The sequence below is a fragment of the Cherax quadricarinatus genome, chromosome 11 (genome assembly GCF_038502225.1).
Source record: "Cherax quadricarinatus isolate ZL_2023a chromosome 11, ASM3850222v1, whole genome shotgun sequence".
NCBI classification, from domain to species: Eukaryota; Metazoa; Arthropoda; class Malacostraca; order Decapoda; family Parastacidae; genus Cherax; species Cherax quadricarinatus.
Genome location: NC_091302.1, coordinates 26,121,089 through 26,144,636, shown reverse-complemented (window position 1 = coordinate 26,144,636; position 23,548 = coordinate 26,121,089). Strand labels below are relative to the sequence as shown.

The 23,548-nt window shown below is 38.5% G+C and overlaps 1 protein-coding gene across 1 annotated transcript in view; it reads left to right on the top strand.

Annotated features, from left to right (window-relative positions):
• The window catches only part of LOC128687544 (serine-rich adhesin for platelets-like), a 109,688-nt gene that overhangs the window by 40,256 nt on the left and 45,884 nt on the right, over nt 1-23,548 (top strand). Inside the window, exons 2-3 of the mRNA XM_070083860.1 lie at nt 2,009-2,534; nt 5,276-5,340. Coding sequence (XP_069939961.1) covers nt 2,009-2,534; nt 5,276-5,340 — 591 coding nt within the window. The remainder of the gene's footprint in view (nt 1-2,008; nt 2,535-5,275; nt 5,341-23,548) is intronic.

Below are 23,548 nucleotides of genomic sequence, written 5' to 3'. Positions count from 1 at the left end.
CTTGGTGGGAATCGGCCAGTGTGATAATAAATAAATAAAATATATATATATATATATATATATATATATATATATATATATATATATATATATATATATATATATATATATATATATATATATATATATATATGTCGTGACGAATATGTAAAACTGGTCAATTAGCAAGAACTCATTTAAAATTAAATCCTTTCTAAAAATGTCTCTTATTCGTTTAAAGCTAATTTTTTTTCATTAATGTTGGTGTAAAAAAAATTTAATTTTGCACCAAAAGAGTCTTAGAAAACTTACCTAACCTTATTATAACAAGAACAATTTATTTTAGCTTAACCCAACTAAATATATTTTAGATTTGTTTACAATAATTTAATATTAAACAAACACAGTGAAATATATTTTTTTTTCGATAGGTTCAGAATGATTTTGGCGAAATTATTGCATACACAAATTTTCACTTGTCCTATATGGCAAGTTGAGCGTTGCTATTTAAGCCAAGATCGCAAGTTCTGCCTATTCGCCACGACAAAATATATATATATATATATATATATATATATATATATATATATATATATATATATATATATATATATATATATATATATATATATATATATATATATATATATATATATGTATATATATGTGTCGTGCCGAATATGTAAAACTGGTCAATTAGCATAAATTCATTTAAAATTAAGTCCTTTCTGAAATTTACTCTTATAGGTTTAAAGATATATATTTTTCATTGTAAAAAATGTAAAAAAAATTAATTTTGCACCAAAAGAGTCTTAGAAAACTTACCTAACCTTATTATAACAAGAACAATTTATTTTAGTTTAACCCAACTAAATGTATTTTAAATACGTTTACAATAATTTAATACGTTCAGAATGATTTTGGCCAAATTATTGCATACACAAATTTTCAATTGTCCTATATGGCAAGATGAGAGCTGCTATTTAAGCCAAGATCGCAAGTTCTGCCTATTTGGCACGACATATACATATATACATATATATGTATATATATATATATATATATATATATATATATATATATATATATATATATATATATATATATATATATATATATATATATATATATACATATACACATATATATATATAAAATGTGTGTGTGTGTGTACTCACCTAGTTGTGGTTGCAGGGGTCGATTCACAGCTCCTCTGTGTGTTTGTGTGTGTGTGTGTGTGTGTGTGTGTGTGTGTGTGTGTGTGTGTGTGTGTGTGTGTGTGTGTGTGTGTGTGTGTGTGTGTGTGTCAGGTTCTTGACCAGGTAACATGAACATAAAACAAGAGTTTTCTTTGACAATACTCAAGGTGATACAAGCCTTGGCCCAACTGTAAATCTAGAAATGCTCTAAACAAATTTTTGAGTCTTCTGTAGCTACTGATTCCATGGTATAGTCTCCCAGCTCAGACTCATATATGTCATTCATTTGCCATGGGTTCAAACTCCACCCGTTCCGGGATTATATGAAAACTATCCTGTGATAGAGCAATACTAGAAAATACGGCTAGATTTCACTTCAACAATCTAGATTTAATAATAGAATATGGTAAGTGCATCTTCAGAGTGTAGCTAATTATAGTGAAAAAAAAAAGCCAGACAAGCCTCACCCCCCTCACCGACTCCTCAACACACGTCCGCATTCTTTGCTGCTCTAATTACTTCATTAAATCTATCTCTTTCTTCATGTTTTACATTGCCTATCCTATTTTAACTTATTCAAAAATATTTGTCTTAATATTTAATCTACTTATAATCATGCCAGAAAATTACAGTTCTTATTCCTTAATAACTCGAACCATTACCGCCGTGATAACTTAGCCTAGGTTATAGGTCACATATTTATAATCATTTTAATTGTAATATACTACTTTGAATTGTAATTTTTTCAACTCTTCTTTAAAGGTGACAAAAAACTAGATGTTTACAGCATATAATTATACAGTTTAGATTATTGTAATCCCTTTGGATAGGTAAAGGATGAAGTAGGTGACCACGCATTCGTGAAAACATATATACAGCCTTGTAAAGAAAAAACGGAGTTGGTAAGTGGGTCTTGGCGAGGGCGTCATGGAGGTGACTTACATCCGGTCCTGAGCACGGCTCTTGGCTTAGTTTACGTAACTGCGCACGAGTTGCCGCTTTACCCGACATATAAGACGGTGACATGGCGCGGCCGTGACTCCTTGTGTCTCCCGTGTCTCCACTGTGTCCTCAAGGTGAGAGGGGACTTGTCAGCCGCTGCCTCTGCAGAGGCAGGCAACCTCTGCTTTGTTTATATCGTTGATATTGACGTCTCCATGGAACATCTCTTATTTTTCCTTATATTTCTGTCTTTCTTCTACTGTCTCGTCTTCTACCATTTCGCATTTTGTTCTTCTGCTTCATCTTTTGCCTCTTCATTATTTCTACATTATATCCTTATTTTATGCCTTTTCTCTTACATCATCGTCTGTTTCTTTGTATCATTTCTTCAGTTTCGCTCACCAGGTGCCTTTGGTAAATCATTTGTTATTAAGTGCGTTGATGCAGACCAACATAGCAAAAGTGATCGGCTTTTTTAAAGTTTCCATGAGGCAGATATTCACAGCGGAGTAATTCATCAGGTCATAACCCATAAAAATATTTCTAATTCTGACATGGTGTGAAATACAGTGAAGGAGAACACTGACTAGTATGAAAGATTCAAAAAGTTTAGAAAGAACTTGACGTCCCCTACCAGAGAACGGTTGGGGGTTCATCTTGTTCAGTGAGAAAAAAAAGGGAAGACGAAGAGTCTGTGAAAGAACATATTGCAATGAAGATGACAGCCTCGTGCATGGCAAAATTCTTGCGTGTGAGGATGAAGTGTGCACCGTTCAAGTTCCTGGAAGAATGCAGGAGAGGAAGTTGCTGTGAACCATCAATGTACAAGCCGTCCGTACAGACAGAAAAAGCTGCATAGTGTTGCAGTCGAAACTATTCCAAAATAACAGGAGCATCAATAGTATGGTAAAAGATGGCATAGAGAGTCGGATGTGGAAAGAGATGTTCATGCAGGGAAGAGGAAGAAATAGTGAGTGCAAGGTGGAGTTAAACTGCTCAGGAAATGGAAGTGCTAATACGAAAAAAATGTGTGCGCCAGTACCTAAAATGGCATGCCCTAAAAGCAGTGTATCAGTGCTCATTGCAAGGGGTGAGCAACAGAAAGCATGGTGAGTTATAGTGAAAGAAGTTTATTCATAAAATCGGATAATAAAGTTAATTGGGATCCATCTCTAATCTCAAGACTACTGCAGGAAAAGAAGGGAAGACTCGATACAGTCTGTAATGGAAGTCATCGAGCATCCATTTTTCACACTCCTGTACTCCAGGTTGATCCGTATCAGCACCTTGCATACAAGGTGCGGAGAGCGACCTGTACTACGGATACCAAGCATTATAATGTTCAGGCGCTTCACACAAGTCTATTTCAGATAATCAAAAGTCTTAGCCCAAGTCAAAAATGGATTCTATTTATGAAAAGATACTCGGTGGATGAATGTAGAATAAAGTATGGGTAAAGCTCCGAGGAATTTTAAGAAAAATATTCATCGTTGGACTCCAGATATGTAACCATGAAGTAATGTGGTTTTCTGCATCTTGGAGACATTGCTGTGCCCCTGACAAGGCTGGTCATTAGTAAAAATATAACAATGGATAGGGCGAAAACCCGACTCCTACGGAACTCCATTGAGCAGTGAATATGAACATATACATGACGTCACGTCCCTCACCTGGACTGCTAATGAACGATCTCAAGAGTTTGCAAATCATTTTGGATTACCTAGTACATCTACCACGAACCATTCTTCAATACAGTCGATCATGCCCTGCAGATCACGGTCTTAATGGTCCAGCAAAATGACAAATACTGAATTTCGACCTTAGCTGAAGCCGAAGTAAAACTCATTTCGTCCCTACAACGAAGTCTGACCCAAGTACTCTAGGAGCTTACCAATACCTATGGAGGGAGAAACATCTGGATACAAGGCTTTGAGGGGTGTCGTTTACTTTGCATTTTCCGTGTCTACCCAAAGTATATGTTGTTATAGTTAAGGATCTCCATGTCTTGAGCGTTTGAGTTTGAAAAATTGTCACACACTGGCAGTATAAAGATAACTGAACCAATGTTCACAAAAAAAGGTGAACCACATCGCTATATTATTATTATTAATATTTTATTCCCAAGGCGCGTAAGCCAATAGGGAGAGAGACGCCTACACTCCCAAAATGGCCGGTACGCAGCTTCTAAGAGCTGATCAGTATATACACAGCTAAAATATAATCTATGTTTGGCTTATCAATCAAAATGCAGAACCGGCAAGTAGTGTCTATATTCCTCCAAGACGGAGAAACGAGCCCATCCAACAAAAATGCATGCTGAAAATCCCTCTTGCGCCGGTATGCCAAGAACACATGAGACAGTACGAAGCATCTCATCAGTGTTTATCCCTCTACTAGAATGAGCTATGTTTAGAACAAGCCCATTTTTTGTTAAGCTGAAGTTATGAAGGTATAGAGTAAGCTCCAAAATTTACCGACCTGCTGTCGCGTTAATTATATGAAACATCTGCTAGTGACAGGGAATAATCAAGGTGATAGGTATCGGGAGGCGCGTATTTCTTATTGCTCGCCGAGAATTTACTTTAATCCCTACAACAGGGATTAAAATATCTCTGGCTGGTTGTGAACAAGTTACATGCAGCCTTGATCACCCTTTTGTGGTCACTAGAGAGTAGAGTAGTAACGATTTTGATGATATATGCGAGCATGGCGCCAGAGGGAAGAGAAACGGTAATTACGTAGGTTTTTGAAAGAATTGATAACATGAACAGCGCTCGAAAATAAATATGGATGAGAAGAATGAGTTATCGTATGGTTATACCATATCAAAAACAATTATGTTAAAATGTGAAAGAATTCATCTATATTTCATAGTACTGTGCTGTATGTAGTTGTTAGATTTTCTCTCTTTTTTTTTAATGGATTTATAAAGGAGTGCGAATTTTCATAACCTGGTATTGTGATCATATATCGTATATTGATGCTGATAACATTCAAAATGTTCAAATAACGGAATTACATTGGATACATTTTCTGACTTAGGTGACTTTAAGATACTTAGAAGATAAGGATCTCATTTATTATATACTTATTAACTATAGTGATTTTTTTTATAAAACTAGGAAAAAAATCTTTAATTATGTTTTCTTTTGAAGGTGAAAGCTTGACAGAGCTTCAGGTTCCTATTCCAGAGACGGCAACTTCAGAAACTCAACTTAAAGTAAGTTAATATTATTTTCATATTCACGGGGAAGTGCTAAACCCAGACGGGTTATACAACGCCTGGAGAATTACGAACGAGAGACAATCAGTTGTAATTAAAGGAAGTGGGAGGTAGGTGTAATTCTGAGGATCAAGAGCCCTTCACCATCATCAAGGTACCTCCCACGAGGGTTAGTGAAGACACATCTGGCTTTCCCTAGTGTTCACTTCTGGGCTTGGAAGTTTGGCTTTATTTGTAGAAGCACGTTCCTTCAAGAAGGTACCTTTCCGCTGGTGATGACCTCTTGACTCAGTGAAGTGATGCTACCTGACCTTTCCTTGGACGCAAGCTGGTTGTTTCTCCTTCCCTACGGTAGTAGTAGTAGTAGTAGTAGTAGTAGTAGTAGTAGTAGTAGTAGTAGTAGCAGTAGTAGTAGTAGTAGTAGTAGTAGTAGTAGTAGTAGTAGTAGTAGTAGCAGTAGTAGTAGTAGTAGTAGTAGTAGTAGCAGTAGTAGTAGTAGTAGTAGTAGTAGTAGTAGTAGCAGCAGTAGTAGTAGTAGTAGTAGTAGCAGTAGTAGTAGTAGTAGTAGTAGCAGTAGTAGTAGTAGTAGTAGTAGTAGCAGCAGCAGTAGTAGTAGCAGTAGTAGTAGTAGTAGTAGTAGTATTAGTAGCAGTAGTAGTAGTAGTAGTAGTAGTAGTAGTAGTAGTAGTAGTAGTAGCAGTAGTAGTAGTAGTAGTAGCAGAAATAGGAATAAAAGTTGTAATAGAAGTAGATAAAGCAGAAATTGTAATAGCAGTAATAATAGTTACAAAATCCGCAAGAAAGTTGTGGTAATAGTAGTAGTAAAAGCAGAAATAGTAATGGTAGCAGAAGTAACAGAGTTAGCAATAAAGTTGTAGTAGTGGAAGTAGCGGGAGTAAAATGGTAGTAAATAGTAGTAGTAGTAGTAGTAATAACAATAATAATAATAATAATAATAATAATAATAATAATAATAATAATAATAATAATAATAATAATAATAACAATAAAGTTTGTAGTAGCAGTAGCGGAAGAAGAAATAGTAGTAGTATAGCAATTTTTTGGAGTAGAGAAAAATCAATTGTGTGTTTTTTGGAATATTGTCAACCAGGATGTTTTAAAATTTCTGCAAATATCGTAGATTAGAACGAGAGTGCTACCGTGTGTAGAGTTTAGCATTTAATTTATTCATAAAGCCATTAAAAATACGCATGGAAGTTAAGGTCACAGGATATATATATATATATATATATATATATATATATATATATATATATATATATATATATATATATATATATATAAACACTGATCTCTGGCTGAAGGAGACTCGAACCTACGAACCTTGGAACAAGGTACACAATGCTATACCAAACTCACCACACTGGACAATACTTTGGAGTCCAGCTTGCCATAGAATTTGATTCAAGGCAGCCAGCTCTCAGGGAGAAGGCTTACATCTTTTCATCTCATCCCCAAAGCTGTAAGCCTTCTCCCTGAAAGCTGGCTGCCTTGGATCAAAGTCTAGCGCAAGCTGGACTCCAAGGTATTGTCCAGTGTGGGGAGTTTGGTATAGCACTGCATACTTTGTTCCAAGGTTCGTAGGTTCGAGTCTCCTTCAGCCAGTGATCAGTGTATGTGTATATTTCGCTTGCTCTTGCGAATTCCTTGCATATATATATTTTTATATATATATATATATATATATATATATATATATATATATATATATATATATATATATATATATAATATATGTCGTGCCGAATAAGCAGAACTTGCGATCTTGGCTTAAATAGCAACGCTCATCTTGCCATATAGGACAAACGAAAATTTGTGTATGCAATAATTTCGCCAAAATCATTCTGAACCTAACGAAAAAAAAATATATTTCACTGTGTTTGTTTAGTATTAAATTATTGTAAACAAATCTAAAATATATTTAGTTGGGTTAGGCTAAAATAAATTGTTCTTGTTATAATAAGGTTAGGTAAGTTTTCTAAGATTCTTTTGGTGCAAAATTATAAAGTTTTACATTAACATTAATGAAAAAAAATATATCTTTAAACGTATAAGAGAAAATTTCATAAAGAACTTAATTTTAAGTAAGTTCTTGCTAATTGACTAGTTTTAAATATTCGGCACGACATATATACATATATATATATATATATATATATATATATATATATATATATATATATATATATATATATATATATATATATATATATATATGTATATATATATTTATATATATATATATATATATATATATATATATATATATATATATATATATATATATATATTTATTTTTTCTTATTATCACACTGGCCGATTCCCACCAAGGCAGGGTGGCCCGAAAAAGAAAAACTTTCACCATCATTCACTCCATCACTGTCTTGCCAGAAGGGTGCTTTACACTACAGTTTTTAAACTGTAACATTAACACCCCTCCTTCAGAGTGCAGGCACTGTACTTCCCATCTCCAGGACTCAAGTCCGGCCTGCCGGTTTCCCTGAATCCCTTCATAAATGTTACTTTGCTCACACTCCAACAGCACGTCAAGTATTAAAAACCATTTGTCTCCATTCACTCCTATCAAACACGCTCATGCATGCCTGCTGGAAGTCCAAGCCCCTCGCACACAAAACCTCCTTTACCCCCTCCATCCAACCTTTCCTAGGCCGACCCCTACCCCGCCTTCCTTCCACTACAGACTGATACACTCTTGAAGTCATTCTGTTTCGCTCCATTCTCTCTACATGTCCGAACCACCTCAACAACCCTTCCTCAGCCCTCTGGACAACAGTTTTGGTAATCCCGCACCTCCTCCTAACTTCCAAACTACGAATTCTCTGCATTATATTCACACCACACATTGCCCTCAGACATGACATCTCCACTGCCTCCAGCCTTCTCCTCGCTGCAACATTCATCACCCACGTTTCACACCCATATAAGAGCGTTGGTAAAACTATACTCTCATACATTCCCCTCTTTGCCTCCAAGGACAAAGTTCTTTGTCTCCACAGACTCCTAAGTGCACCACTCACTCTTTTTCCCTCATCAATTCTATGATTCACCTCATCTTTCATAGACCCATCCGCTGACACGTCCACTCCCAAATATCTGAATACGTTCACCTCCTCCATACTCTCTCCCTCCAATCTGATATTCAATCTTTCATCACCTAATCTTTTTGTTATCCTCATAACCTTACTCTTTCCTGTATTCACCTTTAATTTTCTTCTTTTGCACACCCTACCAAATTCATTCACCAATCTCTGCAACTTCTCTTCAGAATCTCCCAAGAGCACAGTGTCATCAGCAAAGAGCAGCTGTGACAACTCCCACTTTGTGTGTGATTCTTTATCTTTTAACTCCACGCCTCTTGCCAAGACCCTCGCATTTACTTCTCTTACAACCCCATCTACAAATATATTAAACAACCACGGTGACATCACACATCCTTGTCTAAGGCCTACTTTTACTGGGAAAAATTTTCCCTCTTTCCTACATACTCTAACTTGAGCCTCACTATCCTCGTAAAAGCTCTTCACTGCTTTCAGTAACCTACCTCCTACACCATACACTTGCAACATCTGCCACATTGCCCCCCTATCCACCCTGTCATACGCCTTTTCCAAATCCATAAATGCCACAAAGACCTCTTTAGCCTTATCTAAATACTGTTCACTTATATGTTTCACTGTAAACACCTGGTCCACACACCCCCATACCTTTCCTAAAGCCTCCTTGTTCATCTGCTATCCTATTCTCCGTCTTACTCTTAATTCTTTCAATTATAACTCTACCATACACTTTACCAGGTACACTCAACAGACTTATCCCCCTATAATTTTTGCACTCTCTTTTATCCCCTTTGCCTTTATACAAAGGAACTATGCATGCTCTCTGCCAATCCCTAGGTACCTTACCCTCTTCCATACATTTATTAAATAATTGCACCAACCACTCCAAAACTATATCCCCACCTGCTTTTAACATTTCTATCTTTATCCCATCAATCCCGGCTGCCTTACCCCCTTTCATTTTACCTACTGCCTCACGAACTTCCCCCACACTCACAACTGGCTCTTCCTCACTCCTATAAGATGTTATTCCTCCTTGCCCTATACACGAAATCACAGCTTCCCTATCTTCATCAACATTTAACAATTCCTCAAAATATTCCCTCCATCTTCCCAATACCTTTAACTCTCCATTTAATAACTCTCCTCTCCTATTTTTAACTGACAAATCCATTTGTTCTCTAGGCTTTCTTAACTTGTTAATCTCACTCCAAAACTTTTTCTTATTTTCAACAAAATTTGTTGATAACATCTCACCCACTCTCTCATTTGCTCTCTTTTTACATTGCTTCACCACTCTCTTAACCTCTCTCTTTTTCTCCATATACTCTTCCCTCCTTGCATCACTTCTACTTTGTAAAAACTTCTCATATGCTAACTTTTTCTCCCTTACTACTCTCTTTGCATCATCATTCCACCAATCGCTCCTCTTCCCTCCTGCACCCACTTTCCTGTAACCACAAACTTCTGCTGAACACTCTAACACTACATTTTTAAACCTACCCCATACCTCTTCGACCCCATTGCCTATGCTCTCATTAGCCCATCTATCCTCCAATAGCTGTTTATATCTTACCCTAACTGCCTCCTCTTTTAGTTAATAAACCTTCACCTCTCTCTTCCCTGATGCTTCTATTCTCCTTGTATCCCATCTACCTTTTACTCTCAGTGTAGCTACAACTAGAAAGTGATCTGATATATCTGTGGCCCCTCTATAAACATGTACATCCTGAAGTCTACTCAACAGTCTTTTATCTACCAATACATAATCCAACAAACTACTGTCATTTCGCCCTACATCATATCTTGTATACTTATTTATCCTCTTTTTCTTAAAATATGTATTACCTATAACTAAACCCCTTTCTATACAAAGTTAAATCAAAGGGCTCCCATTATCATTTACACCTGGCACCCCAAACTTACCTACCACACCCTCTCTAAAAGTTTCTCCTACTTTAGCATTCAGGTTCCCTACCACAATTACTCTCTCACTTGGTTCAAAGGCTCCTATACATTCACTTAACATCTCCCAAAATCTCTCTCTCTCCTCTGCATTCCTCTCTTCTCCAGGTGCATACACGCTTATTATGACCCACTTCTCGCATCCAACCTTTACTTTAATCCACATAATTCTTGAATTTACACATTCATATTCTCTTTTCTCCTTCCATAACTGATCATTTAACATTACTGCTACCCCTTCCTTTGCTCTAACTCTCTCAGATACTCCAGATTTAATCCCATTTATTTCCCCCCACTGAAACTCTCTTACCCCTTCAGCTTTGTTTCGCTTATAGCCAGGACATCCAACTTCTTTTCATTCATAACATCAGCAATCATCTGTTTCTTGTCATCCGCACTACATCCACGCACATTTAAGCATCCCAGTTTTATAAAGTTTTTCTTCTTCTCTTTTTTAGTAAATGTATACAGGAGAAGGGGTTACTAGCCCATTGCTCCCGGCATTTTAGTCGCCTCATACGACACGCATGGCTTACGGAGGAAAGATTCTTTTCCACTTCCCCATGGACAATAGAAGAAATAAAAAAGAACAAGAGCTATTTAGAAAATTATGTATATATATATATGGATGTGCGTGTATATATATATATAAATATATATATATATATATATATATATATATATATATATATATATGCGCGGAATTCGCGGGAGCGTGCGAAATATACACAAACACTGATCTCTGGCTGAAGGAGACTCGAACCTACGAACCTTAGGACAAGGTACGCAGTGCTTTACCAATCTACCCACACTGGACCAATACCTTGGCGTGTAGCAGAGCTACACGTTTGATCCAAGGCAGCCAGCTTTCAGGGAGAAGGCTTACAGCTTTTCATCTCATCCCCTGCATGCATCAGCCTTACTAGAGATTTGAACAATGCAAGGAATTCGCGAGAGCATGCGAAATATACACAAACACTGATCTCTGGCTGAAGGAGACTCGAACCTACGAACCTTAGGACAAGGTACGCATGCAAGGAATTCGCGAGAGCATGCGAAATATACACAAACACTGATCTCTGGCTGAAGGAGACTCGAACCTACGAACCTTAGGACAAGGTACGCAGTGCTTTACCAATCTACCCACACTGGACCAATACCTTGGCGTGTAGCATGCGCTACACGTTTGATCCAAGGCAGCCAGCTTTCAGGGAGAAGGCTTACAGCTTTTTCATCTCATCCCCTGCATGCATCAGCCTTACTAGAGATTTGAACAATGCAAGGAATTCGCGAGAGCATGCGAAATATACACAAACACTGATCTCTGGCTGAAGGAGACTCGAACCTACGAACCTTAGGACAAGGTACGCAGTGCTTTACCAATCTACCCACACTGGACCAATACCTTGGCGTGTAGCATGCGCTACACGTTTGATCCAAGGCAGCCAGCTTTCAGGGAGAAGGCTTACAGCTTTTTCATCTCATCCCCTGCATGCATCAGCCTTACTAGAGATTTGAACAATGCAAGGAATTCGCGAGAGCATGCGAAATATACACAAACACTGATCTCTGGCTGAAGGAGACTCGAACCTACGAACCTTAGGACAAGGTACGCAGTGCTTTACCAATCTACCCACACTGGACCAATACCTGGGCGTGTAGCATGCGCTACACGTTTGATCCAAGGCAGCCAGCTTTCAGGGAGAAGGCTTACAGCTTTTTCATCTCATCCCCTGCATGCATCAGCCTTACTAGAGATTTGAACAATGCAAGGAATTCGCGAGAGCATGCGAAATATACACAAACACTGATCTCTGGCTGAAGGAGACTCGAACCTACGAACCTTAGGACAAGGTACGCAGTGCTTTACCAATCTACCCACACTGGACCAATACCTTGGCGTGTAGCATGCGCTACACGTTTGATCCAAGGCAGCCAGCTTTCAGGGAGAAGGCTTACAGCATTTTCATCTCATCCCCTGCATGCATCAGCCTTACTAGAGATTTGAACAATGCAAGGAATTCGCGAGAGCATGCGAAATATACACAAACACTGATCTCTGGCTGAAGGAGACTCGAACCTACGAACCTTAGGACAAGGTACGCAGTGCTTTACCAATCTACCCACACTGGACCAATACCTTGGCGTGTAGCATGCGCTACACGTTTGATCCAAGGCAGCCAGCTTTCAGGGAGAAGGCTTACAGCTTTTTCATCTCATCCCCTGCATGCATCAGCCTTACTAGAGATTTGAACAATGCAAGGAATTCGCGAGAGCATGCGAAATATACACAAACACTGATCTCTGGCTGAAGGAGACTCGAACCTACGAACCTTAGGACAAGGTACGCAGTGCTTTACCAATCTACCCACACTGGACCAATACCTTGGCGTGTAGCATGCGCTACACGTTTGATCCAAGGCAGCCAGCTTTCAGGGAGAAGGCTTACAGCTTTTTCATCTCATCCCCTGCATGCATCAGCCTTACTAGAGATTTGAACAATGCAAGGAATTCGCGAGAGCATGCGAAATATACACAAACACTGATCTCTGGCTGAAGGAGACTCGAACCTACGAACCTTAGGACAAGGTACGCAGTGCTTTACCAATCTACCCACACTGGACCAATACCTTGGCGTGTAGCATGCGCTACACGTTTGATCCAAGGCAGCCAGCTTTCAGGGAGAAGGCTTACTGCTTTTTCATCTCATCCCCTGCATGCATCAGCCTTACTAGAGATTTGAACAATGCAAGGAATTCGCGAGAGCATGCGAAATATACACAAACACTGATCTCTGGCTGAAGGAGACTCGAACCTACGAACCTTAGGACAAGGTACGCAGTGCTTTACCAATCTACCCACACTGGACCAATACCTTGGCGTGTAGCATGCGCTACACGTTTGATCCAAGGCAGCCAGCTTTCAGGGAGAAGGCTTACAGCTTTTTCATCTCATCCCCTGCATGCATCAGCCTTACTAGAGATTTGAACAATGCAAGGAATTCGCGAGAGCATGCGAAATATACACAAACACTGATCTCTGGCTGAAGGAGACTCGAACCTACGAACCTTAGGACAAGGTACGCAGTGCTTTACCAATCTACCCACACTGGACCAATACCTTGGCGTGTAGCATGCGCTACACGTTTGATCCAAGGCAGCCAGCTTTCAGGGAGAAGGCTTACAGCTTTTTCATCTCATCCCCTGCATGCATCAGCCTTACTAGAGATTTGAACAATGCAAGGAATTCGCGAGAGCATGCGAAATATACACAAACACTGATCTCTGGCTGAAGGAGACTCGAACCTACGAACCTTAGGACAAGGTACGCAGTGCTTTACCAATCTACCCACACTGGACCAATACCTTGGCGTGTAGCATGCGCTACACGTTTGATCCAAGGCAGCCAGCTTTCAGGGAGAAGGCTTACAGCTTTTTCATCTCATCCCCTGCATGCATCAGCCTTACTAGAGATTTGAACAATGCAAGGAATTCGCGAGAGCATGCGAAATATACACAAACACTGATCTCTGGCTGAAGGAGACTCGAACCTACGAACCTTAGGACAAGGTACGCAGTGCTTTACCAATCTACCCACACTGGACCAATACCTTGGCGTGTAGCATGCGCTACACGTTTGATCCAAGGCAGCCAGCTTTCAGGGAGAAGGCTTACAGCTTTTTCATCTCATCCCCTGCATGCATCAGCCTTACTAGAGATTTGAACAATGCAAGGAATTCGCGAGAGCATGCGAAATATACACAAACACTGATCTCTGGCTGAAGGAGACTCGAACCTACGAACCTTAGGACAAGGTACGCAGTGCTTTACCAATCTACCCACACTGGACCAATACCTTGGCGTGTAGCATGCGCTACACGTTTGATCCAAGGCAGCCAGCTTTCAGGGAGAAGGCTTACAGCTTTTTCATCTCATCCCCTGCATGCATCAGCCTTACTAGAGATTTGAACAATGCAAGGAATTCGCGAGAGCATGCGAAATATACACAAACACTGATCTCTGGCTGAAGGAGACTCGAACCTACGAACCTTAGGACAAGGTACGCAGTGCTTTACCAATCTACCCACACTGGACCAATACCTTGGCGTGTAGCATGCGCTACACGTTTGATCCAAGGCAGCCAGCTTTCAGGGAGAAGGCTTACAGCTTTTTCATCTCATCCCCTGCATGCATCAGCCTTACTAGAGATTTGAACAATGCAAGGAATTCGCGAGAGCATGCGAAATATACACAAACACTGATCTCTGGCTGAAGGAGACTCGAACCTACGAACCTTAGGACAAGGTACGCAGTGCTTTACCAATCTACCCACACTGGACCAATACCTTGGCGTGTAGCATGCGCTACACGTTTGATCCAAGGCAGCCAGCTTTCAGGGAGAAGGCTTACAGCTTTTTCATCTCATCCCCTGCATGCATCAGCCTTACTAGAGATTTGAACAATGCAAGGAATTCGCGAGAGCATGCGAAATATACACAAACACTGATCTCTGGCTGAAGGAGACTCGAACCTACGAACCTTAGGACAAGGTACGCAGTGCTTTACCAATCTACCCACACTGGACCAATACCTTGGCGTGTAGCATGCGCTACACGTTTGATCCAAGGCAGCCAGCTTTCAGGGAGAAGGCTTACAGCTTTTTCATCTCATCCCCTGCATGCATCAGCCTTACTAGAGATTTGAACAATGCAAGGAATTCGCGAGAGCATGCGAAATATACACAAACACTGATCTCTGGCTGAAGGAGACTCGAACCTACGAACCTTAGGACAAGGTACGCAGTGCTTTACCAATCTACCCACACTGGACCAATACCTTGGCGTGTAGCATGCGCTACACGTTTGATCCAAGGCAGCCAGCTTTCAGGGAGAAGGCTTACAGCTTTTTCATCTCATCCCCTGCATGCATCAGCCTTACTAGAGATTTGAACAATGCAAGGAATTCGCGAGAGCATGCGAAATATACACAAACACTGATCTCTGGCTGAAGGAGACTCGAACCTACGAACCTTAGGACAAGGTACGCAGTGCTTTACCAATCTACCCACACTGGACCAATACCTTGGCGTGTAGCATGCGCTACACGTTTGATCCAAGGCAGCCAGCTTTCAGGGAGAAGGCTTATATATATATATATACATATATAAATATGTCGTGCCGAATAGGCAGAACTTGCGATCTTGGCTTAAATAGCAACGCTCATCTTGCCATATAGGACAAACGAAAATTTGTGTATCCAATAATTTCGCCAAAATCATTCTGAACCTAACGAAAAAAAATATATTTCACTGTGTTTGTTTAGTATTAAATTATTGTAAACAAATCTAAAATATATTTAGTTGGGTTAGGCTAAAATAAATTGTTCTTGTTATAATAAGGTTAGGTAAGTTTTCTAAGATTCTTTTGGTGCAAAATTATAAATTTTTACATTAACATTAATGAAAAAAAATATATCTTTAAACGTATAAGAGAAAATTTCATAAAGAACTTAATTTTAAGTAAGTTCTTGCTAATTGACCAGTTTTAAATATTCGGCACGACATATATACATATATATATATATATATATATATATATATATATATATATATATATATATATATATATATATATATATATATATATATATATACATATATATATATACATATATATATATATATATATATATATATATATATATATATATATATATATATATATATATATATATATATATATATATATATATATATATATCCTGAAGGGTGTATTTCTTTCTTCGTAAATATGCTGAAAGTTTACTTTTGTTTAACGTGTTACCTCGTGGAGTGACAGGCTGTAAACTTCATCAGTCAGCAAAGCAGAACCTGGGATATTAGAAACAAAGTCATGAGAAGGTTGCTTCTGGCCTCTCAATTTACCTGTAGGTTTGGATTAAGAACATAAAAGCTCCGCTATCACCCAAAAGTGTACATAAACTACCCTCAACTCGAAGTTGGAGATGGGGTTCATTGTTGTAGGCAATGTTTATGTCTTCATCTGGTTGTCACCTCAGGGATCAAACTCCAGCTCCTAGTCCACTCCTTTTAACTCTACCATATACAAAGGAATCAGCTTCGACGTCACAAAGACAGCCACCTCTTTCACAAAGATTTTTGTTTTTACATTCCTTGGTGGATTCTCTGTGTCATCTCCTTCATGTTCCTCCCATGTTAATCAGTGAAAGTTACTTCTAACCTCTCCTTCATGTTCCTCCCATGTTAATCAGTGAAAGTTACTTCTAACCTCTCCTTCATGTTCCTCCCATGTTAATCAGTGAAAGTTACTTCTAACCTCTCCTTCATGTTCCTCCCATGTTAATCAGTGAAAGTTACTTCTAACCTCTCCTTCATGTTCCTCCCATGTCAAACAGTGAAAGTTACTTCTAACCTCTCCTTCATGTTCCTCCCATGTTAATCAGTGAAAGTTACTTCTAACCTCTCCTTCATGTTCCTCCCATGTCAAACAGTGAATGTTACCTCTGATCTCTCCCTCATATTTCTCCCATGTTAAAAAGTGAATGTTTCCTCTGATCTTTCCTTCATGTTAAACAATGCTATTCTTCATCATGTTAAACAGTGTTACTCTCCATCATGTTAAACAGTGTTACTCTCCATCATGTTAAACAGTGTTACTCTCCATCATGTTAAACAGTGTTACTCTCCATCATGTTAAACAATGTTACTCTCCATCATGTTAAACAGTGTTACTCTCCATCATGTTAAACAGTGTTACTCTCCATCATGTTAAACAGTGTTACTCTCCATCATGTTAAACAATGTTACTCTCCATCATGTTAAACAGTGTTACTCTCCATCATGTTAAACAATGTTACTCTCCATCATGTTAAACAGTGTTACTCTCCATCATGTTAAACAGTGTTACTCTCCATCATGTTAAACAGTGTTACTCTCCATCATGTTAAACAGTGTTACTCTCCATCATGTTAAACAGTGTTACTCTCCATCATGTTAAACAATGTTACTCTCCATCATGTTAAACAGTGTTACTCTCCATCATGTTAAACAGTGTTACTCTACATCATGTTAAACAATGTTACTCTCCATCATGTTAAACAATGTTACTCTCCATCATGTTAAACAATGTTACTCTCCATCATGTTAAACAGTGTTACTCTCCATCATGTTAAACAGTGTTACTCTCCATCATGTTAAACAGTGTTACTCTCCATCATGTTAAACAGTGTTACTCTCCATCATGTTAAACAATGTTACTCTCCATCATGTTAAACAGTGTTACTCTCCATCATGTTAAACAATGTTACTCTCCATCATGTTAAACAGTGTTACTCTCCATCATGTTAAACAATGTTACTCTCCATCATGTTAAACAATGTTACTCTCCATCATGTTAAACAGTGTTACTCTCCATCATGTTAAACAGTGTTACTCTCCATCATGTTAAACAGTGTTACTCTCCATCATGTTAAACAGTGTTACTCTCCATCATGTTAAACAATGTTACTCTCCATCATGTTAAACAATGTTACTCTCCATCATGTTAAACAGTGTTACTCTCCATCATGTTAAACAATGTTACTCTCCATCATGTTAAACAGTGTTACTCTCCATCATGTTAAACAGTGTTACTCTCCATCATGTTAAACAGTGTTACTCTCCATCATGTTAAACAGTGTTACTCTCCATCATGTTAAACAGTGTTACTCTCCATCATGTTAAACAGTGTTACTCTCCATCATGTTAAACAATGTTACTCTCCATCATGTTAAACAATGTTACTCTCCATCATGTTAAACAGTGTTACTCTCCATCATGTTAAACAATGTTACTCTCCATCATGTTAAACAGTGTTACTCTCCATCATGTTAAACAGTGTTACTCTCCATCATGTTAAACAGTGTTACTCTCCATCATGTTAAACAGTGTTACTCTCCATCATGTTAAACAGTGTTACTCTCCATCATGTTAAACAGTGTTACTCTCCATCATGTTAAACAATGTTACTCTCCATCATGTTAAACAGTGTTACTCTCCATCATGTTAAACAGTGTTACTCTCCATCATGTTAAACAGTGTTACTCTCCATCATGTTAAACAATGTTACTCTCCATCATGTTAAACAGTGTTACTCTCCATCATGTTAAACAGTGTTACTCTCCATCATGTTAAACAATGTTACTCTCCATCATGTTAAACAGTGTTACTCTCCATCATGTTAAACAGTGTTACTCTCCATCATGTTAAACAATGTTACTCTCCATCATGTTAAACAATGTTACTCTACATCATGTTAAACAATGTTACTCTACATCATGTTAAACAATGTTACTCTCCATCATGTTAAACAGTGTTACTCTCCATCATGTTAAACAGTATGTATTACCGCTGTTCTTGTGTGTTTTCGTAGTCGGATTAATTTATTAAAACATGTTCAAGTCGTTAATATCATTAAACTAAAAGCAAATAAGTGGGCCTCCTCGAGCTTTTTTTTACCCGCATGATTATGTACGAATGCCATTTTTATCCTGCGCATTTCAGTATTGTTCCAAATTTCGTGATCGATACTACCTAGAGGGAGTTCTTATTAAGGATCTTGTTTGTGTGTAACATACAAACTTGTTAAGGTGTTCATGTGGTTTACAGCGATAGTTACGGTGTTATGTTTGCTAGCAAATTCTTGTCCCTTTCTCGCACAGGAAGTTGCTTCTCTGTTAGTTAATACTGTTATACTGATCCCATGTTTCTCTATCTGTTAACACGGTTCTATTGATTCCTTTCTAGTCTACCAGTTAATCCTGATCCCATGTTTCTTTCGTTTATCTTCGCTACGTTATGTTTATCAGGGTTGAATTAAAACAACCATTTTCTAGGTTATTATTGCAGCCTTTCGCACAGCTTAGAGCCTTTCACGTTAATTCTCCATTTCCACTTTTCTCATAAGCCTTTCATCTAGAAAAAAAGGAAAATACTCAGGCAAGTCATTGACATATGTATGAAGAACGATGGGTGACCAAAAAATAATTTTTTGGATAACTCCGCTTGAGGGCTGCAATTTATGAAGACAGTCTAGAAGTTCTAAAGCTGATAACACTGGAGGTATGAAGGAAGTGTCTGGAGATATGGAAGAAGAGTCTGTAGGTATGAAAGAAGAATCTGGATATTTGAAAGAAGAGACTGGAAATATGAAGAAAGAGTCGCAGCTTTCAAGATACTCAAAGGTATCAAGAAATTAAAGGTACATTGCTTGAAGGAAGTATGTCTGGCGCGAGAGGGGCAAGGATGCCAACTAAAAAACAAGTGAAAAAAGCCACTGAGATGCAAGAAGTAACTTGAGTGTGTAGAAGTAAGCAAGTGGAATGAACTGGCGTAGAAGGTAGTATGTGGTAGAAATAAAGGGAATGCACTAATATAAGAAGTGTATGTGAGAAGAAGTTCGTAAATGGAAAGAATTACTTTAGGAAGTAATTAGTTTGTGAGAAGTTAGTAAGTGGAATGCACTAATATATGAAGTTAAGTGTGTGGGAATTTCAGTGCGCTGGTAGAGTATGCAGTGCGTGTGGAAAATAAGCACATTGTATGAGTGAAGGAGAAAGTGCTTGTGAGAAGTGGAATTCACTAGTGAGGGACGTTATGTGCGAGATATGTATGGAATACAGTAGTGAACGTCGTGTTAGATGTAAGTGAGTTGTACTAGTGAAGGTCATGTATGAAATGCAAGTGGAATGTACTAATGAAGGTCATGTGTGAAATGCAAGTGGAACGTACTAATGAAGGTGGTCATGAGTTAGATGCAAATGGAATGCCTTAGTGACAGCCCTTATTACCCTACGTAATGCGTTGATTATTATTTCTCACTAGCGAGCATTGAGAAAAAATACAAATTTTATAGATGCAAGCTGCACTTTTCAGGCATTATATGTATAGTCACAACAAACTTCTGTGCAAAATTTCAGACCGTTTCGTGCCCATTTACCCTGCAGCATCGCGATCGACTTTTCGTCAAATTATACACCAATGCAAGCAATTAGTTATAATTTATTGGTTGTCAGGATAATAATCAAGTGTACATGGTTTATATTATTTTTGGTTGTGAAGATTGTATAATCAAATGTACATGAGCTATATCAATCATCAACTATTTAATTTTAAACTATAACAAGTTATAATTGAAGTCTTTCTTGGTACGGAACTTTGGCATCACTTTCCTGGAAAATATTCTTTGCCTTGTAAATCCATCTCTTACCTTCTGTCCAGTCACTTCAGTACAAGCTTCAGTCATCAATTTTATCCCTCTCTTAACAGCCTGAGTGTTGTTTGGCCACTTGGGAACCTCCAGTGGAGTCTCAATATTTTTCAGAACCTGATGGTTTGATAGAGAAGCAATGAACGGAGGCTCAGTTTTGAGTTCAGTCTTCCAGTCAATCATGGAATGATAGTTCTTTCCTTACAACTTTAGTTTGAGAATCACTACTTTTTTTGAGTTGACAATAGGAGCGACATTATTATTCTCTTCATCTTCACTATCATCCTCCTCATCAGTCAACAGCATCAGCAGAATCTTCTCCATCCTCATCAGAGCTCTGAGTACTTTCTTCTGTCTCCTGTTTCTCTTCTCTAATTTTTCTTATTATTGAGACAACTTTGTCTCTCACAGTGATGTCTTCATCAGCGCTACCAAGAAGCTGCTGATCTGTGTGAACAAAGTAGGAATTTCTTTGAACAATCTTTTTTACTATCTTCTTTTCTTCACTGATCAGATGTCTCATAAATTGCAGTGACTGGAAGACATTCTTTAGATCGTGTGTGACATAAGGCTGCAGCTTGATGTGGAACCACATTGATGCACTGAACTTTAAAATCATAATGATGACTCTTTTCAGCTCCTGACTGGGTTTTGATGTTGCCTCATACAGCCTAAGGATCCTACTCCATAAAGTGGTGGACTTGGTTCAAGAGCAGCTAAGTCATCATCAGCCACACCTGTGATCACTCCTATGCAGATCCTATACAAGTATTTCTGGTCCCAGGACAGATCCTCTGCCACTTTGTCATTCAGAGCAGAGAAATCAGTGAAATTGACTGGCTGGAAAGCAACAACTGGCAACTCAGACAGAGGATCCTTGATTTGTTTGCCAATGGGGACGCTCCAATGCTCAGGACAACTTGGCTTACCGTCATAGTGGTAGAAAACAGCCCGGAATGGCAGCTCATTTCGATGCAGCTGACTGGTGAAATAAAGGATCAGATGACAAAGCAATATTTCAAGATGATGAATGGCTCCAGTGTCAGCTCCAACATTTATGATGGTTCAGTCACAAAAAACACATACAACAGGATGCCGAGTTAGTTTCTGTTCCACCAGAAATGTATAGATAGTCTTGGCAATCTCCTTTCCAAGGCCTAACTTGGGAGTCACTCGAGTAAGATATTCAGTGCCGGGCTTCACCATTATGACATAATGATCTTTCACCAATATCTTTGGATTCCATTTCTTGGTCTTCTCATTCTTTCCCATTACACGAGTGGAGGTTTTCTTACCATTAAAATACAGTGAAGTGATATTTTCAAAGTTTGCTAGCTGATTTTCTTGCCTCTCCATTCGATATTTGTGTCTGGCATCTCGTAACTTCTGTGGTCCAATAACTTGACTTCTGTCGTCCACGATGATAATGCCATAGTCCATTAAGGTGGTGGAAGCAATGGCAGCTCCAGCATAATCACTGATCAAGTATTGGTCACATGTGGCTGCCAGTGTGAGGAGTCTTGTACTGTTCTGCTGTGAGCTGCTGGCAGTCAGACCACTCAAGACATATTCAGCATCAGCATCGAGAAAAGGGCTATCTCTGGCATAATTTAAATTATCGTCAGAATCAGAAACTTCTCCAGCTGCCGGTTCACTCTGTCTTTCCTCCAGCTGTTTACTGGCTCTGGCTGCATCCTGCTCCTCTTTTACCGTCACTCTATTCCACATCCTCGTTACTGTCGTGTCAGAACAGCCAATTTTAATTTTCCTATCGCCTCTCATGTCAAGAAGGAACTGTACCTCACGTTTAGGAACTTACACATCACAATTACAGTCCAGGTGGTATCCGTCACACTCCTTTGTTTTGCATCCTACATCTTGACAGGAGACAGCAGGACAGAAACAACTGCATAAATCAAGCAGCTCGTTCATTTCATCCTGATATGTAGCTTTTTTGGGGATATTATTGTTTTTATTAAGTTCTATTCCTCTACTGTACAATTTTCTCAATCTTTCCTCAATAGTTTTCTGGCTGAGAATAGGAATAGTCTTTCTGTCTTCAACTGGTTTCTCCCATATTTATGGTTCAGAACAATACTAAACTGCTATCTTGATAATCACTGAAACATCAGTAAACTTTCCTTCATCACATTTATATCGCCAGCAGTTCATTAACATATCGCCTTCGGACGTAAGTTTGTTCATTGGAAGAACATTGGCATGACCAAACAATGTATGTTCTGTGACTTTCCTCGTTGACATTGTAACCATCTTGGTAGTAGAATATATAAGTAATCAGAGTATCTGAAAAGAGAGAAAGTTAGTTGATGTTTATAAATACTGCAGAGTACATAGATAGAGTACATAAAACACTGCGCTGCGCTACTCAGTAATAAAGACATATTTCAAAATTTCGGTCGTAAATGCTGTAGGCTAAACCTCAACCAATCAACATCATATTTGTCACAGAATCTAAAACGTATATAAGGAACAATGCCTAAAGAGTGCAGCTTTGACCAAGATTTCAATGTTTCCTATTTCTAACATATCCCTGACTCAGTTCAATTTCCAAGATTATTTTAACATAGGGGCTCTCTCCCTCTAAAGTAAGGTGACCTCAATAAATAGAGAAAACTCATTCATCGTCATTAATTCTATGGCTGTCTTGCCCTAAACGTGTTGGTATCACAGTTCAGTTGGCCATTCCAAATCCATCATCTTCCAGTTCGACCCAGATACGGTTAATTCTGTCATTCTTTCTTCACTTCACTTTATCTAAATCTTGTTGAATGGATTTTCATTAATTTCTACTTTTTATTTTACGTAAGATTATTTTATCATCTTGAAGTGTTGGCAGTATAACAGACAGATGATGATC